Below are 19,303 nucleotides of genomic sequence, written 5' to 3'. Positions count from 1 at the left end.
CACAAAGCAGTTGCAGGTGCCCTCCTGTTTCTCCCATCACTGTCATAACAGCCAAATCCACACTGAATCAAATGCTAAGTAACTGCTTCCACATTTCTCTTTCAGACAATGGACGTCTCCTTTTTAGCTCTGGATATTCCAGACATGGAATACACTGTTTAAAGAGACAACATGCCAAATATTCATCATGTGGCAGGGATTTGACTACTGCAGGCTTGAGCTGGATTCCTATCAGTGACCAGGAGAGAAAGAAAAGGCTCCACCTCTGACCACTGCAGATACACATTCTCTGTGCTTGCAGCAGTTAAGGAAAGCAGGATGAACCTGATGTCCACCTCACTGAGCAAAGAGTCAGTACATATAATCTACCAAGACTCATAACTTTCAATTACAGAACACTACCAATAATAAATACTGGTTATATTCTGTCAAAAGTCTAAAGTAAACAATTCATTTACATTCACAGAATGAGCACAGCATGGAAAAAGGAAAAAAAAATCCCAAAGCTCAATTCAAGCCATCTGGCAATATCTTTTAGACCAGCTAGACAAATTTCATTTGCTTTTCCCAGGATCTCTCTATTCTCTCTGGTCTTGCTTCACTTAGATGCAATGAATCTTAATTTCTGTCCTATCTAAAGTACTTCTCACTAAGTTCATCAGGAGACAAACTTAGCTATTATTTCTTTGTTATATCCTTCAGAGTGAATGACTAATTTACAATTAAAGACTCTGCATTTAGAGAGAGTTACGTCACATACTTCTAGACATTTGGAACCACATCTTAAAAATCAAAGAGTCATTAGATTTCCAATGTTTATAGTCATAGGAAATACATGATAAATTTTTCTATGTAGTGTTGCAGTCCAGCTTTACTGCTGCTGTTTTGAACACAAAGCTGTGTATCAAATAGGTAGTCTTGAATACCAGGAAGCAGTTTTTCAATGGGATTTAGAAATATCTCACTGTAACAAAAAGAAAATATTATCACAGAATCACTCTCTAAAACCTGTAAGTCTCCTCACATCACTCTTCTAAATATGTTGGCAATGACAGAAACTGTTAGTTGCTCATTAACATGTCACATGCTGAGCTGAACAGACATGAAGGAACGACCCACCACAGGACAAAAGTAGCACAAGAACAAGCAAGAAAAGCTTCTTGACCACTCCAGCATTGCTTTGGAAAAGCTTTCCACTGGAAACAGTGGGGCAAGGAGTCTGTCACCCTTAAGGTGGATTTTAATGTACTACATTCCATTAAAATACTACTTAAGTACTACTACTACAGGAATTGATACACAATCTAGCCTTTTTGATAATGCAGGTATTGCCTTGAGGCTTCATAATTGTGTTTCAGAGATAAACAAGTTCTTGCTTTTATAGTAATTAACTACCTTTAAGTGGATACATCCTTTATGTCATTGTAACTCATTTTTAGCAAAGCAACTATTAGAGAATTTTAGTTCAGCCTGAAGCCATGAGTGCCATCACATCTATTTTCTGCCTTGACTAAATTATACAGGATACAGAAAACATTGTCCTGCCAAGAAACCTGCAGCTTGAGAGACTGTTGTGCATGTATACGTGTGTGTATAAATAAAAAAGATACATTCCTCAGATTTTGTTCCATGTTTGCAGATATTCTAGGGGCAGAAATGGTTTCCTTTTCTTACCTTTCTGAAAATCAAAAGAAACAAGAAACCCCAACAACATGATAATGTCCTGAATTGTAACATCCCTGAATAAAGAATTCAATTAAATTTGCCATTGCTCTGTGGAGGATTACTTATGACATAAAATAAACACAGGAGGCTTCAGACAGAAAAATCACTTGAAGTTACATTGTAAATGAAACTCTTTAAAATGACAAATATTACATTCAGTGTAATCAGATGTTCAATGTAATGAGGGTAGTTAGCTAAATCATTTGTCGTTAGATTCACTGATTATAATTGCTTCCTTAGCATAACAGACTTGCATTTACCTCCCAAACTGATATCCAAGAAACCAGCAACATAGGGAGAAAAACCCAACAAAAAAACCAAGAAAACTCAAACAAAATCCACTTTTTCCCCCCATTACTACTTGCTTTAATTTTTCTTCTATTATAGCCGTACAACAGACTACAGAAGTAGCTGCCAACAAGCCTGGACACAGCTGACTTCAAAGAATAGTTCCAAATCACATAGAATGGTAGGCAGGAAGGAAGGAACATTTTTTCCAGACTTTCTTTCTCTATTGATGCACAGGCGAGTTAATTACTATACAGCGGTAATTAACACCCACACCAGTGGTGGGGATGTGCAGCAGCCCTCAGCTGTCTTTCCCACAGCATGATCCTATCTTTGGAGTAAAGAACTGGGTCATCATATAATCAGGGGTGTCACAAGAAAGTGCCATGCTGAGGATAAGAGAAAATTAATGGAAAAGCAGAACTCTCCTGACCTCACCGTCATCTATTATTTTTCTCATTTCCTCTGTACGTTCCCAATCCTAGCCACCACAACATCAGAAAACAAATTTTTAAGGGGTTTAAACGTCTAAATGCGAGCATACATTTCTGCAGAAGCATTAAAAAATGTTCATCTATCTAGAATTCATTAATTTATCTGATTTCTTATTAGCTAAAAATTATCTGCATAGACAATTTTGGAATCCAAGCACGTGTATTGATGTGCAGTTCTCAGCACCTACAGACCACCGCAGTTTGCTCTTGCAGTCAGCGATGAAAGCAAAGCACACTGCAGACACAGGAGCTGGAAGCAGGCTTGGTACAGCCACAGCCCTGCACCCTGCTGAATAACCTGTGCCCTGAACATCCTCTCTGCCTTTGTGATACATCTCCTATGTGCACAGACATATCCAGGAAAAAACCTCTTTTAGCATAGATGTGCTTGGACTTTTCTGATTAAGCAGCTAACCAGAAGCACCTGCAGAAAACTGCATTTTAACAGAATGTCATAGGAGTGACACCTTTTACCCAGAATGAGAATTCACACTACAAATAACCTAAAAAAACCATCACCACCAGCAAAAAAAAAAAAAAAAAGGTTCATCTGATAAAATGTCAAATACAGAGATAGGAAGACTGAAAGAGCAAGCTTTTTTTCCCTAGTGCACACTCAAATTCCCATCATGGGCCAGCAAATCCAAACGTATGATAACTTGGACAAACATTACAGAAGTTTTCATTCTGACACTGAAAGTCCATTTTCAAAAATGGATTACTTTTTGCAGGAAGCTAACCCCAAATCCTATTTCTCTAAGGACAAAAACTGTTCTCATATCCAACTAAATGTTTTACTTGGAAGTAACTGTTCAGTCCAAAGATTGGCTGAGCTAAGGCGATGCAGCTAACCTGTCAGGGTCCGCCCCAGCTTCCAACAGGCTTGCATCACAACCAGTCTGACCATCACAGCACAGACTATAAGATTTATTTCTGTTCAATGCAGTAAGAGCTAGCATATTGAACCTTACTGCAGGAAATAGACCTTTACCAGTTATGAAGACCATATTCAAAGGACAGAATGCAGTTTTGAAGCATTACTACTTTAAGTTTACCCTCATGTTTTTACAATTACATGACTCAAGACTTGCAAGACAATATTTAAATCAGCCAAGCAGTCTGAGTAAGCATAGTGTATTTGTGAGATTTTGTTATTCCTACCAGCATCTGTAGTAGCTATGGATTTGAACACCATTGTGTCCTGCACTGTTGAAGCAAAATAATGTCTGGTATCTGTAACAGCAAAAGGATTGATTCAGGATGAAAAAAGCCTGTTTGAAAGTCAAGGAGTACCAAAGGAGGAAGATGGGGACAAGTGGAAGGAGAATACAGAAAGGTCCCACTTAACACTGACCTCCACAGTGGTCAGATACACGGGTTCTTTTTAGTCCGCTGATAAATTAGAAGACAACTGCTGAGCTATCAAACACATAGTAATAAAGATTTTGAAAATCTCTGCTGACCTAATTACTTTCACTTGGATGTACTGAATGTTCCTGATTAGCAAACAATTTGATCAGGTTCAATTTACATTGCTGGCAACTACTAGCACCAGCTGAGTTCTCAAAGAGAATTTGAACATAACTTTAATTTCCTTATGAGTGTCACAGAAATGGGATTGGTGAACTACAAATATAAGAGCAATTTGAAAAAAAAAATCCAGCATGATAGGAATAATTGTGGGTTAAATGCTGCAAATTTCTAAGCAGGTTGAAATCTCATAAACTAGGTATTGGTTGTTTTGTTGATTTTCTTTAAATAACATTTTTCATTTCAATAAAGCACTTCCTACATACTGCTGGCATAGAGGATGCTGCCTCGGCAATCATAGAAGAACTCAATTTGATCTTGTCTTAGAACAAAAGTTCCCTTATTTTACTAACAATATTCCAATAGCTAGGGTTAATTCTATTACAGAAGATGAACTGACATTTCCTCCATTCCACATAAGCATGAAATTCTTATTGCAATTCTTATTCTTTCATGCACTCCCATAAAAATTATGATCTTATCAATGATTATTTCATAGCTGAGGTAGTATTTCCAAAAGCCTCAAAGCAAGAACCATGAAAGACAGAAGCTCTTATGATGCTCAAATCAGTGTCAAGGAGGAAAATTTTGCACCTGGATTTATTGCATGTGTTCTGATACTGTGGAAAAGCTGGTCAGAGTTACAGAGTTATGAATGACCTCTGCAATAAAAGCAAAGGTTCAGCTTCTTGACTTAATGGCTGCCCTTCCTGAAATCCACTAAAAATTCCCTAATATATATTTTGATTCATTCAAATAAATAACCTGTATATTAATCCGTTTAAAGGACACATCAGTATGAAATCCATCACCCAAATATATTCTATGTAATAAAACTTTAAGACTTTACTACAAGAAATTAAGAGGTAGCTGAGCAAAGATGCTATTCATTTTTTAATTTACTCTCCTGCTTGGGTACATACCAAGCTAGGCTGACATCTCTGTTTGCAGCTGGGACCACACACAACCCAGGGGTCTCTTTTATTTCACAATATTATTGGAACATTATTAACTCAATGCACCAGGAATAAGAGAAATTGAAATTGTTTCCTGAGTTCTCATCAATGGATGCCTTGGCTGCAGTGTCACTGCCAAACATTTCTTTCTTTCCCACTAGTCCCCATGCTCTTCTCCCACCACCTTTTCCATTGCCATTGCTCCCACTTGCTTTTGGCTGCTGTACTGATGGAGAGATTATAAAATGCTCATCAGATGGTCACTGAACAAGCAAGTAGCACATTCCTTCTCTATGGACAAAGAATAGCTTATGGGTTGTATCTTGGATGACTAATTTTATTAATGATTAAGAAGTGCTGCATGGAGGATTTCTTCCATGTGAAGTATTATTGCACTTGAGTATGCTTCCAGGGAATATTTAATTTCAGATTTTTGTTTTTCTTTAAAGCAATTACCCAAATGTTAATATCTTTTGCTGCTGTAGTTACTTCATTAGATTCTCCTGGCCAAACACCTACACAGGCTAGCAAATAGCAGAACAAGAATGAAGCATCTGCTTTTCTGTTTTTCCTCTTCACATTTTGTCAGTTATTTCCTGAAGCTGTTTGTGCTGCACTTAAGAAATGGGTAGAGTTCACCAGAAAGCAAACAAATCAATTACTGAATGTTCTAGTCAGACGTTAGAGAGCTGAAAAAAAACCATAAATTATTTTCCAGTTCTTCTCAACTGGGCAGAGATACCCATGGTAATTTTTGTTAATGATAAGTTTTTCGTGGTAACTTCTTATAAAACTAAGCCTTGAAGCTTAGCAATTCATCAGAGCTGTGAGTCACAACACTGTAAAGAGGAATGTAGCTCATTATAGCCACAGCATGAATGGAGGACCTAACTCATGAGGTAAGCAAGGTCAAGAAACACAACTAGCATAGAATCAGGAAGAATTTATTTTAAGGATTTTCATGGGAGGTTAAATTGGTCCTATTCATAGCAAAAAACCAACACAAAAAGTCTTTCCTTGTCTAACTGATAGAATCTCTTTCCAAAACTAGCTGATTTCATCGAGGCCAAATACTGGCATGACCAAAGTTCTCTGTAAAACTGATTTATAACATAAACCTTGTCACATAAACACTCAGGAGGCACTTTTTTTTCCCAAATAGGAAGTACAAATACAAGAAGATGGAAAACAGACTAAATGAATACATTTGTCACTGACATACAAATGCAGAAAGAGATGTCACACAGGAAAAAAAAAATCAAATATACCACACTTACTGAATGTAATTTGCTTTAAAATCACTTTCGCTATACCAGTACTTAGATTAAAACAGCATCTAGAAATCCCACTGCTTTAATAATAAATAAGATAAATAATTTTGCAAGATCCGTGAAGAAAACCTTCCAGAGAGAACCAACAGGTAAAGGAATTGCAAAGAGATCCTCATTTATCATCTTCCCCCTTCTCCATTGTCCTTGAGCTTTTTTTAACTCCTCTTCTCTGCTGCTTTTATAAACTGCCTAATAGTCCTGGTGAAATGACATTTCCATCCAATTCAAGAATTTTAGAAGTGAATAGATGTGGTTTTACCACAGTCCTTTGCACTCTTCAAATCATGGCAAGCAAGAATACTCAAACAGGTGTATTGCACAGACACAGTGAAACACAAGAGTCATCTATGACCCATTTTCCTTACTTTACTTCATAACTAACAGATTATTTTGTGTAATAGAAATTCTGTCTTTATGTGCAACTCCTTAATAAAATATGTACCAAAATACACAGCTGCATAATTTCTACATATACTGGCAAGTATGCACTCTGTAATCCATAGCCATTGCTGATGCAGGTATCCAAATATGTCTGTACTCCCATTAGTATGGTGGGGAGTGGGGAGAAACAGCAGGAAAATAACATTATTTTTCAAGTCCTATTCTGTAGAAATTAGGTAAATATGGTCTATAAAATCAGATCATAATGTGTGGCAATTTTGATACTCCACTTGTGATCAAGTAGACCTTTCCTTTTCTATATGCATTATTACAGCAACCTGGAGGCAATTACAGCTAAAACTTTCAGGAGAAAGCAATTTTTGTAAAAGTAACTTAACAGTGCAGTAACCAAAAAAAATCAGAATAATGAATCTTGGATCTTACTCAGTCATGAACCCAATGCCAACCACCATACAACACATTTCATTTTAAAGCTGTGTCACAGAAACCGAGTTGAAAAACAGAACTGTGTAAGCTAATTCCAGGAATGCTGGTTTATTTACCCACCGTAGCTTCTGGTTGTACTGCTTGACTTTTTCTAGTGAGGCAGCATTAATCTGAGCTTGAAATTCTTCCACTGAGACACTGTCTCTGTAATAGTATCCTTCCATGCTCTCCAATGCTGTGGAAAGAGAAAGGACAGTGGAAAAGAGAGAGATCAGTATTAAATATTTAATAATTGCCTTCTTTGTAGTTTTGTTCACACACAAGTGAAGTACTTTTTAACCCTGAGGCTGTGACCCTACTGTGAATTGCTGAGCTGTTTCCATATGTCATCAAATGCATACAGATCTCTCTTAAAAATTTCATTTACAAGAAAAATTATATTTCTTGCCCTGTGGAAAATATAAAGGAGAGCACTAATTTGAGTTCCTTTGCTCTAATTAAAGTATTCCTGCCTTTTGAATGCAAATGTGAGGTTTAATTCTGATATATTCTGGAAGAAAACAATAGAATGAGCTGGGGTAGAAGAAATAAAGGATCAATGTAACTTTCACAGAGGGAGACCTAATAACTTCTCATGAAGCCCGATTTTGGGAGATGCGGAGAACCTCAGAAATGTGAAGTTCATTACCTAGAGGTTCCTCTAGCTGTACCCACTGATAATGTGAATACTTTCTTCTAGATCAAGTAAAGCAAATTTTGCTGGATCTCTGAAAATGGCCTAGAAGTTCCTTTTCAAGATAAGAGAAGTCAAATACTTGTCAACCTTTGCTGCATTCATGTCACCAAACCAAGGATGAATATTGCTACAAGAACTCAGTAACTAAACAGAAACTTCAATGAAAGGATTCTCATGAAAATTTGGACTGACAACATTAAGATCTTTACATGAAGAGGTCAACCATATTAAAACATAAACCCCAACTCTTGGTGAAACATGTTTTTTTTCCTTTTTTTTTCTTTTTTTTTTTTTTTTTTGGTGGAGAAGTGTTAAAGGCTTTACAATTAGGAACATTGCCACTTTAGAAATCCAAACACATCACATTCTAAGAACTCATCACCCCATCAGCAAATGCAAGCCATAAGCAGAGTTTTCATGGAAACATGCTGCTGCCTTACAGCTTCAACTGCACACAGAATATTAATTCTGCTTGTATTGCTTAATATGACCAGTTAATAAATAATTCATTCATTGTGAAAGAACATGCAAATTGCACTCCCCTTCTGCGCTTTCACAGTTTGTAATTCTACTTCTGTGCAAAAAATACTAAGTTTCAACAGTCAGACTTGATTCTTCTTTGGTTCTAAGTCACACCAGACAAACAAAAATATCCACTGCACTCCATTTATAACAGCATGTTAACACAAACAGAATTGATAATCCTTACTGCTTATTTTCCTGGCTTGAAGTTGGTTTTACTCAATTAGATTACCCAGCCGGGAAACTCAGTCATCTGTGAGCACTGGCAGGAGCTCAGAGTTCTGCCTCTGCGGGGCCACGCTCACAGGTGCAGGCAGGGACTCCCATGCTGTGTGCTTTATCTCTGCCCTCTCTGAAGGGCTCAATCTTTCTACTATTAGAAAGTTCTTTTGCAAGGAAGCTCTCCTTACAAAAAAGTCTTCTATGGTATTCTGCAATCCAAGATAGGATGTTATGTTCTGAAGGCACAGAATTGGGAAAGCAACCTGGAAGAATGGGTGGAGTCAATGGGTAGTAGCTAATGGGACATGGCCTGCCCAGGGGCCCACTACAAGCAGAGCATCACAGGTATCTCTGCTGTTCAGTGTCTTTATCACTGACATGAAGGAGGTAAGACAAGTTTACAGCTGATGCCAAACTGGGACAAGCAGTGGAATGCACCCAAGTGCAGGGCCACAAAAGGGCCAGGTTCTTCACAATGGTACAAGCTGAAAATTCACACAAATTGAAGAGACTCAATAGAAAGAAAAAACTTTTCAACTAGGGCAGTCAAGTAGAGTAACAGGCTTCCCAAGAGGTTGTACAGTTTCTGTCCCTGAGTGCCTGCAAGATCCTCCTTGTCAGACACCCAAGCCACCTGGTGTCATGCCACAGCTGTTGCTCTTATGAGTGGGAGGTTGGAACAGAGGTCTCCTGAGGTCCCTCCCAATCTGAATTATTCTAACACTCTATGAAAAACTAAAAAAAAAAAAATTAAAGATATACATAATTAAGACACTATGTAACAATTTTAAATAAATAGAATTTTCATTTAAAATAGTGTCTTTAAATTTATTGTGGCGATCTTAAGTCTAATGTAGGAAATAGAGCAATCTAAATGCCAATAGCAATATCTCAACAGCCCCAGCCCCAGTTTTGCATACCAGGATCCTTTTGCATGTGCACACACTTGGGCATGTGGTTGAACAAAACTGTTTTTTTACAAATGGAGAGATAGATAATACAGACTGGATAAACAACAAAAAAAACTTCAAAAATATTATAGTGCTAATCATGTAAATATGTTGACTTGCAATTTTAGGCATGGAGCTATGACACTGAGAATAGAGAAACACAGAGATAAACAGTCTGATGTGCACTGACCTGTGCCTTTGAAAAAGTATCCCAAAAACATTAATTCCTAAATGTTCCATTTGAAAATACCATCAACCATTGTATTTTAGGCAGGAAACAACTTACCTATGTTTAGATTGGGGGAACAAAAATTCACAAAGAAACTTAAATAAGATTTCTACATTAGTAGCTAATAAATTTCAGTTACAGATGGGAATCTACTGAGTCACTCCGATGGCAGGTCAGCCAAACCTCACATGAAAGAAGGGAAAAAGAGAATCCCAATCCATTCATTAATGAGGTAAAAAAACCCCAAATAATGATTTTTACACTAGAATTTAAAGACTTACCCAGGACTTCTTATTCTTGGAGTCCAATAGACTATTTTAGAGGATGATGGTTGAAAATTAAAGAAATTTGATATGATAAAGAAAGAAGAAACTTTCCATTCTACTGAAAAATATTAAGCAGATGTAAACACTTGAATGGATACTTATCCTTTTCCTTTAGCTGACTACACAGATGCTTATCCTAAGAATCAAAATTTTTTTGGCTATTGGAAACAGAAGTGGAAAAAATTTTGCTAAATAAATCCCCAAGTACACTGAATCCCCTCCCCAAACTAAAAAACCAGTATTTCCAGGAATTCAGCTGAACCAAGGTATTTTCTGTTCTCTCTCAAGTGCTTTTTCTGTCTGCTCTACTGAAATTTGCCTCCTGCTCAGTGTTCTCATTTCTCCCTATGACTGAAATCAATCTTTCAAAAGAAAACCACTGAAGTCTTCATTATTTTTATTAAAAATCTAACTCCAGGGATCTTATTTTTTTTTAATTGTGTGTTTTAACTTTATACTAAGCTCAGCTATTTATTTATGTTTCTGTGCACTATTTTCTTTTACATCCTCCTTGTCTATCAGGGACCAAGCTCCCCTCTAAAACTTCATTTGTATGCCTGACTTCTGCCTATTCCACACAGACCCTGGAAGCCTTTCACAAGGTGTGGAGTATTTTCAGCTCCCTGTGAAATCAAAGGCGGCTCAAGGCAATCAGCAGCTCACATTCACCATTTCAGTGGAGCAAACTTCACGCTCCTGATGACTGTAATGACACTGCAGCTAATGCAGGCTGCCTGGAATTTATGAACAGTCTGAGCACCAGCGCCACCATTCCTCACTTTGTAATGTTTGCAGAGCAATAACTACAGAAACCTGAGAATGCTATTTAACTCTTCATAACATTTTCAGGAGACAGAATTCTCAGGGGGATAACAGCTTAGTCCTCAAATATGAAGTAATGGGAAAAGATCACGAAAGCATTTGAAAAGCAAAACACTTTTAAGGGCAAGTTTCATGGTCTGACTATTGTCCATTAATGGCTAAAAAGAACAAAACAATATTGATAAATGAAGATTCACTCTTTGTGGTTGGAATCATGTAACTGGCATAAACTTACAAATTTATAACCATGCCTCTATTTTTTATTACAGACATCAGAATTTCTTCAATTTACATTTTAATTCAAAATCCTCAAAAAATGCTCACATTAAACAACACCTATATATAAGCATTGTAGCTTTATGACTACAGAGGATTCATATCAGAGTAAATAAGTGGGAGTTTAAAGAGAGTTAGCTATTATGTGAAAAAAGCAGGGCAGGGTGAATTTAACCTCAAGTTACCTTGTGAAAAAAGCACTGGGTGGATTTTAAATCCTCCTCCATTCTTCAGCCTTTGTGGAAGCTGTTCAAAGTGGTAACCATCAAGGTAGAAGTAAACCTTCAGTGTTTGCCGGCTTCCTTCTGCTTGGTATGTGATTGGGACATCTAAAAATATAGTCAGTGTTACAATTCGACTGTAAGCAATGGCACATTCTTTTCCAGAAACTGCTGCACACAAAATTCATGCAGTTAGATAAAAAAAAATCACTGCAGACACAACATTCAGTATTTTTCATTATAGATTGTTTCCATAGATAAGTCTCCAAGTTGAAAACAGTAACAAACATAGTGACTTGCAGATTATTATTATTATTATTATTATTACATAGAGTTTTTTTACTGTGAGCATAAATCACATTGTACCTAATCACTAAAGATTCCAAGCAACATTTTCACTACTTATGGTAACAAGAAAATACTTATCTTCTCTTATTGATTATGCAGAATCATAACTGAAAAAAAATATTTTGCCAGTTCTTGGGCTACTGTAAACATAGTCAGTGTGACTGTGATGGCAGCATTTAAACCAAAAGAAAACACAGAATTCATTACAATCCTTGAGCACATGGCGTTCCTGTTTATTAGCACAGACACCTCAGTTGAAAGATCCTGCAAGATGAACAGTTCATGACAGCATTAACTCGACATTAGGAGGCCCTCCTGGAACTGCATTTTCATGTTGTTACTGGGTTTAGCAGGGCTTCTTTTGAACACACTCTGAGCAGGGGCCGTACTTGAATCAAACCAAAATAACTGTGGTCTTAAACAGGCTAAATCCTACCTGACTCTCAGCCCTGTGCTACTGAATTCTCCCAAGCAGAGGCAGTTTTGTGGAGTAGCTTTGTGTCTTCTGGTTTTGGTTATTGCAGAAGTTCTCTCCAGTGTGGTCTTAATCCAGCAAAGGAATTGTTTCAGAAGGGCTTGATGTGAAGCAGACATGCTTTCCTCCCTTCCCCGGGGACTTGTGAGACAGGAAAAAAATGAGGCCTTTTTGCTCACTAAACAAAGTTCACTGCAGGACAATATTTACTGGCTGACCATACATTAATAAAGGAATGGCTGAAAATGAGCAAAGTGTGTGAACAGCAGACTGCAAAGACAGTCCTTTCCTGCTGAGTTGGGCAAGTTTTGTGAGGAAGGGTTCAGGACCCTGATCATTTGCACCAGCAGGTCTCAGAGAAAGGTTCTTGCCAAATTTAAAGTGATCCTAATAGTGCCTGTCCTGTCCTCTCAAGGAACTCTTCAAAAAGTCATTTATTTTTCACACAACAAAATGAAATGTGGTTTATGCTTCTGGGTCCTCATATCAGTTGCATTTCCCTACCAAGACCTTCAAGCTATTTTTACACATTTCTTCAACAACAGTTGGGTCTTCCAGGGACTTTCCAGATGCAGTCACATACTCCCAATGTTCATACTCCCAAAATTCAGCTAAGCAAACAACTCTTCCCCCAGGGTTACTGACATTGCCAGATGCAGTGTCACCGATGACAGCAGTATTTCAGTACATCTAGGAAATATCAGGAGAGCTATACATCTCCTTATTCTCCATAATTCCAAGTTGTATAAGATTCCCTGTCAGAGGTGATCTTCTAGGAACAAAAAATGTTACAAAACCAGTAAAATCCAGATATTAATTACTCACTTGCAACTAGTGGTTCTGGCTCTGATTGTCTGAAGTAGAAAGTAACTTTTTCCAAGTCAAACAATGCAACCAATGTGTCTTCTAGCATAGCTTGTTCATCAGCCTAAAAAAGGCAAAATAAAAATTGGAAAGGTCATCTCAGCCAGATGTTTTCCCTACCAGAAATAATATAAGAAAACAGGACATAAAATTAACTACAGAGTGTTGCACAACATTTCACCACTGCAGTGTATAACCTATTTAACTCCTAGACGAGGTAAATTTCTTTGTTTCTATTAGCATTTTCCCTTTTATTACTAGTTCAGGATTATTAAAATTATCACATCATACAGTAAATTAATAGGTAATTTATAGCCATCATTATTTCTCATGTCTTTTAATCAAGTCATTCTGTCATTATTCTGTAAGACACCAGATTTTAGTACCTTGTCTTGCCACCAGGTCCATCTCATAAAGCAATAGAAGGGAAATGTGAAAACTATATTTTTTTAGCAATTTTCTTTTAAAATTGCCATAACTTCAGGATTTCACTTATGAACAACATATAAGAGTTTATTGTCTACACTCTAAGCACCAATAATTGAACCAGAAGCTCAGAAAATTTACAGCTCAGGATGACTTGCACTTCACCTACAAAACTCTAGGCACAAATCAAGTACATAGATGTGCCAATATTCTGATTTGCACCTATAGTTCAGTCTGCGTACCCCTGAGCTAAAGAGATAGTTAAAGAGATCCAGGATTTCTCAAGACAACTGAACCTTTAAAAAGAAAATAGTAATCTACAATTATGTTTATCTTGAGTTAACTATGCAGACCAATTACAGCTTAAATCAATAATCACTTAAAGTAATTCTATTCCTTATACAGCCCTCCTCTGGCTCCTTAGATTAGCAAGAGCCAAAAGAAAATCTGAATCATGTGTTGTTCCCCCTCTAAGAACTGAAACAGTAGGACGGCAAAGAATAATAAATAGCTGTCCCTAAATTGACAATAAATTATAGTTTACAACATGATAGAACAGAAGAAAAAAAACCCGTTATTTTCCTTGATCTATATAGTGAAATAGCTTTCCCCATTGTACTTATGAAAAAGCAAATCTTCTAGAAATATCTTGTCTTCTGGTTCAATTTATGAAGTCTATGGACAGAGTGATTTTGTCAGCAGAACAGTCTGAATACCATAGAGCAGCGTGGGAAACTCTTGCACAACTGCTCATTCTTTACTGAACTCTGGCCATAATGAATGTAATTTCCTTCAAACACCCTTGTTTAAAATAACCCCTTGTTTGAAATAACACAGATAATTTGTAAGCCAAATAGTGCTGGGAAGGTATTGAAAAAGCTGCCTTTAGATACAATTCCCTTGGTTAAGAATCGTTAGGCAGAAAAGACTGAACTTTATTTTCAATTGGACAATGCATGTTGCAGATATCTGATTATGTGAAAATAGTTGAGTAGCACACATTTTGACTACAAAGGAAATCACTGCAATCTGCAGTGAAAAAAATATCATTATTTAGAGCTGTAAAGACTACAGTTGCTTTGTGCCAGCACAACAACAAAGCACAAGGTAAAACATTAGACAGACACCAATGGAATTTACTCTTGAACTCTTAAGTATTGGACCACCTGTTAGTGGTACACATTGTCAAAAAGCATCCAGGACTCAAGACATGAGTCCAAGCTTCCCAGACAGTGCTTTCTTCACATGTTCCTCATGTGGATTAAGAGCTCCCCTGTTTCTCTGAGGCCCTGATTATATCTGTTTGAAAGCTGCACATACCCGTGCAAACCCATGTACCAGAGCTGCCTGTGAGGTACTTGGTCACACTGGCTTCCCAATACATAGACTGAGACTTTATGACTATGATTTAGAAATAACTTTATTTGTATTGGTTTCTGCTGCTTCTAAGGTTTCTTATGTCAATTTGTCAGCAATTTGCTGCCAAGACAGACAAGGAGAGGAAAGAACATCTTCGATACTAGGAACATCATCTGTTATTTACATGGAGTTTTATTCTTAAGAAGCAACTGCAGAGGTAGACCAAACTGTCATGGAGAAGGCTATGCAGACTGTTTCACAGTTCCTCTGGCTAGCAGGAACCAGTTTAGTGTGAGAAGCATCTTAAATAGCTAAAGAACCATTTGGATAACTGAGGATTAAGGGACTACAAAACCATGTCCCAGTTTTAATTGTTTCTTAAGCCATGGCTCTTTGCCAAGCCTTGTGAAGAAACAGTCGATTTCCAATTACTCTGACAGGCTACAAGGATTTTCCATATGACAGGAGCAAAACAGACCAGCACATTTACTCCTTCAACTACTATACACCTATTGTTTTTTAGGGAAAAGGGTGACAAAATTACCTAAACCAGGTATTTTATTTACCTTGCATTGTTGCTAATTGCAAAATGAAACTCTGCTTATCACCTAACACTATATTCAATCCCAGGGAACAGCTACATCAGCAGTGGGGAGTCAAGGGTAAACTCACTATCTTCTAACTCAAAGCAAACCGAATACTGTCTTTGTGGAAAACTTATTTCCCATATCATAACCAACCTGTAATGGTCTGTATCAGATCCCAAATCTTTAAGTATCAGAATTGTAACTTTTTCAAATAGAAGCTAAGTACCAAGATTAGCAAAAAGGACATCGAAAATCAGATTTACATCTGAGACTATTTAGCCATGTCCTTGGTTCAGGAAAGGAAAAGGGACTCTGACCAAGCATGAGACAAGAGGAGTCTTACCAGGTTTGGAGAGAGCAGGGACTGGAAATGAAGGAGAAGACCTGCACTGGCTATCTGTTCCAACCACCTTCTGCTGGCCTCCAGGGTTTCCATTTCATACTCTTTGTTGTTGTCAAACATCTGATTTAAGGCCACCATCAGCTGCTCTGAAAAGGCACAGACTGTGGCCACCAGGCTCTGACAGAAGACCATGTCTCGCCTCAGCTGTATCTCGCTATCTGCGAGGTGTAAAAGCCAAAAGCAAAATTAAACAGGAGATTAGTTAACAGCAAAGAAACTAGGCTTGAATTCTTTATCTATAAAACACATCATTTTTATGTCAAGCAATTTACAAGTTTACAGCCTAATGTTATCTCTAGTTAATAGTTCTCTATGACCCAATTTGCCATTTTTCTCATTAAAATATTATGTTATGATTCTAAAATTGCATATGAGTGTATTTAAAATCTGGAAGTTAAAGTATTTCTTTATAAACAATGTATGTTTCTCTCCTAGATTTTAAAGTACATCCCATAAATTATACGTACTTTTAATGTCACAGAACAACTGAGGCAAGTCAGATCTCTTTGCTGAAATGTGAGAGCAAGCTGGGCCTACAAACGTTTACTTTCCACCAGAAAGCAAGGAGAGTCAGAAGTTCTTAACATGACTGCATCATCTGGCTTATTCCACAGCTACCAGCTGGGGAGGGCAGATGAAGGCTGTCTGCTGGAAAGCACAGTATTCTCACCAGAACACAATCTATCCAAATAAAATTTATATGAATGTGAATCTATAAAATAAGTACAGAGCAGCACCACATGTCCAGGAAACAGCAGAGATTTATGGTGCCAACAAAGTCCAGAAAAGGTCTTTAGGTAGATAGCTATGGAACATTAGCAGGTGATTTGAATTAGGGACTAGCTAACCTACCAATTTATTCTGAAGGGCATAGGTATTAGATTAGCTAAAGGTCAAAAGAATTAAAAAGGGAAACATATTTCCAATAAAGAACAAAACTGTGATGATAAATATTCAGCTCTTCTTTCTCGTCCTCTTTTCTGAAGGTCTTCAAGTAATTTTATCATTATAAGCTGTTAGGCAAACATCAATCACAATGGTTCAGGTAGACTTAATCCTTCTCAGAGCAGGAGAAGCAGATCAGGTGATACAGAGGTCTTTCCAAAACCTAAAATATTTGTCTTTGCTACTAGATTGTTCTGCCTCTAAGAGGCTTAGGTCTTCTTCCAACTTTTCTATGGAGCTGACAAGAATCCTGATGGCTGGTTAATCAGCAGAAATTATTCAGTAGTCACAAAGTTACTACCAAATTTAAAAATGTGCTTTTTGGACTCCAGATATTGCTCAAAGTAACCCTGTTCTATTTTCCTCTGAGATCTTCAGTCTTTTCCTCAGCGATTGACAACAGTGAACATTCTTTTGCTATCATTTCTATTCTATTTGACAGTTTCTCAGAACCCAATATCTTGGGAATATTTTCCATAAATGGACAATCACTACTGTTTATGCACTATGACTCAATGGTTTTTGTTGTTGGTGGTTTGGTTTTCTTTTTGGGGGAGGGGGGGAATTTTATTTTTTTTTTGATTGTTCAAATCAACCTCTCTGTCTCTCTCAAGTTGTGCAAATCCAGAAAAGAGAGAATTTTCATCTTTCAAAATAACACACATCTTGAGCTTCAAAAATCCCACTGGCTTCTCCACAGTCAAAAAACTTTCAAATGTTCCAACAGTGCTCAGGATTTGAGCCCAACACACATTGTTTCCCACTTTGCTGAATTTTATCTCTTTCTTTCTAACAGCAGCTGGCTTCCTCTGTATTTCCTGCTCCTGAGGCAGCTCTGCTGTGTCTCAAACACATTTCTGAATCTCATTTAATACTACCTGAACATTAGATACTGAATACAAGAGCACTTTGGGGTCCTTTTACAAAAATATTTTTATACAAAATAAACTAGATAGTTTACCAACTTATAAAACAACCTAAATAGGGAAAACTACTTTTAAAAAATCAAGTCTAGGATATTTTCTTAATTCACTTTTTATTTTATGGTAAATGAGAAATTACTAAAAACTTTTCTAATATTTTGAAGAAATCTAACAACAAAGAAAGGTTATAATCCCCTTTATAAAATTGTTCTTGTGTGTCATAACAAAAATAAATCATGCATTCATGCAGTGCTGTAAGACGGTCAAAATAATGAGCTTTTACAGTTAAATTGGACTGCCTACTTGAACATGTTGGCACCTACAAACTGTAGGGAAACTTGTGCCATAGATATTATTTTTTTAATACCAATTCAGTGACATTAATTTTCCAAACACACATCCCTATTTTGTGTATTTTAAACTGTATGCTGTATGGCATGATAGTAGAATTAATATAGAGAATAATCAGAGTCCTTCCAGAAAGGAGGAACTTAAATATTCTCTAAAAATAGACAAAAGGAAAGGCACGGGTTAAAATAGCAATATAAATCTGGAAACAGATGGGAATGAAAAGAAAAACAGCAAATAAGAAAACGCCCAAAGAAGAAAGACAGCTGAGACACTGCAAAAGCTGAGTGTTCAGTACTTACTTTATCTGCCAAGATCTAAAGTAAATGACCAGATAAGGTATTTTGCATTCAAAGAAAAAAAAAAAAGTGCAATGTTTGTTAAAAATATCTGAAACTGTGTTCTTCAGGAATCCTTACTCTAAACAGTGGGATGAAGTTGCTGGTTATCAGGTTTTATCATATCTGAGATTTTTCCCCTTAATGTAAACACAGATTTCTGTTTAAAAGCAAAAATTATCTCAAACCATCCACAGTCTCTTCCCTCCCTCCCAAAACAAGCAAAATTACCTGTATATTCCAGAAGTGCCAAGAGTATTCGTGCTTTCACCTCTTAAAGAAAAATAAGAAAATACTTTGAGGTAATGGTTAAAAGTGTTTTCATCAACATAATATTGCATCTACATTTTCTCATTTCATACCAGCTTCTTTCTAGGCAATGCTGATTCATACCTACAAAACAGTAATGAGTCTCAACTTCACTCAATTGTACATATGGCTTGATAAAAACTGATAACAATCAAAAGCACCATCACTGAGAAAGACACATGAAAAGGCAGCTGCTATCTCAGAGCACATGTGCAGCAACTGGCCAGACCAAGTCCATAACTGAGGAATTCCAGTCCCAAAACTTTGAAAAAGACGACTAGTTTTCACTGATTCTCACATTATCCTAATTTTTTCTTCTCATTCTCTTGTACTCTTTTGTTCATACCAAAAAAATCTCAAATTATCCCTATTTTAATGGATACCAAAGCCTTTAGGAAAAATACAACAGCATTTTCACTTCACTTCCAGCCTTCAGGATTTTATTTCGCTTCAGAAATGTCTTTTCACTTAACAATCTATGAGGTAAAAAAGTAGAAATTTAAAAAAAAAAATCTTAATTTA

The 19,303-nt window shown here is 36.8% G+C and overlaps 1 protein-coding gene across 2 annotated transcripts in view; it reads right to left on the bottom strand.

Moving 5' to 3' along the window:
• Positions 1-19,303, bottom strand: part of PREX2 (phosphatidylinositol-3,4,5-trisphosphate dependent Rac exchange factor 2) — a 168,750-nt gene that overhangs the window by 37,333 nt on the left and 112,114 nt on the right. For both annotated transcript variants that reach the window (XM_064388503.1, XM_064388513.1), the window contains exons 31-35: positions 18,704-18,745; positions 15,859-16,076; positions 13,105-13,207; positions 11,421-11,564; positions 7,273-7,387 (exon numbers count right to left, since the gene is read on the bottom strand). In XM_064388503.1, coding sequence (XP_064244573.1) covers positions 7,273-7,387; positions 11,421-11,564; positions 13,105-13,207; positions 15,859-16,076; positions 18,704-18,745 — 622 coding nt within the window. The remainder of the gene's footprint in view (positions 1-7,272; positions 7,388-11,420; positions 11,565-13,104; positions 13,208-15,858; positions 16,077-18,703; positions 18,746-19,303) is intronic.

This window comes from Passer domesticus, chromosome 1 (genome assembly GCF_036417665.1).
Source record: "Passer domesticus isolate bPasDom1 chromosome 1, bPasDom1.hap1, whole genome shotgun sequence".
Taxonomy (NCBI): Eukaryota; Metazoa; Chordata; class Aves; order Passeriformes; family Passeridae; genus Passer; species Passer domesticus.
The sequence above is the reverse complement of the archived record's forward strand: the minus strand, read 5'-3'. Positions and strand labels throughout refer to the sequence as shown.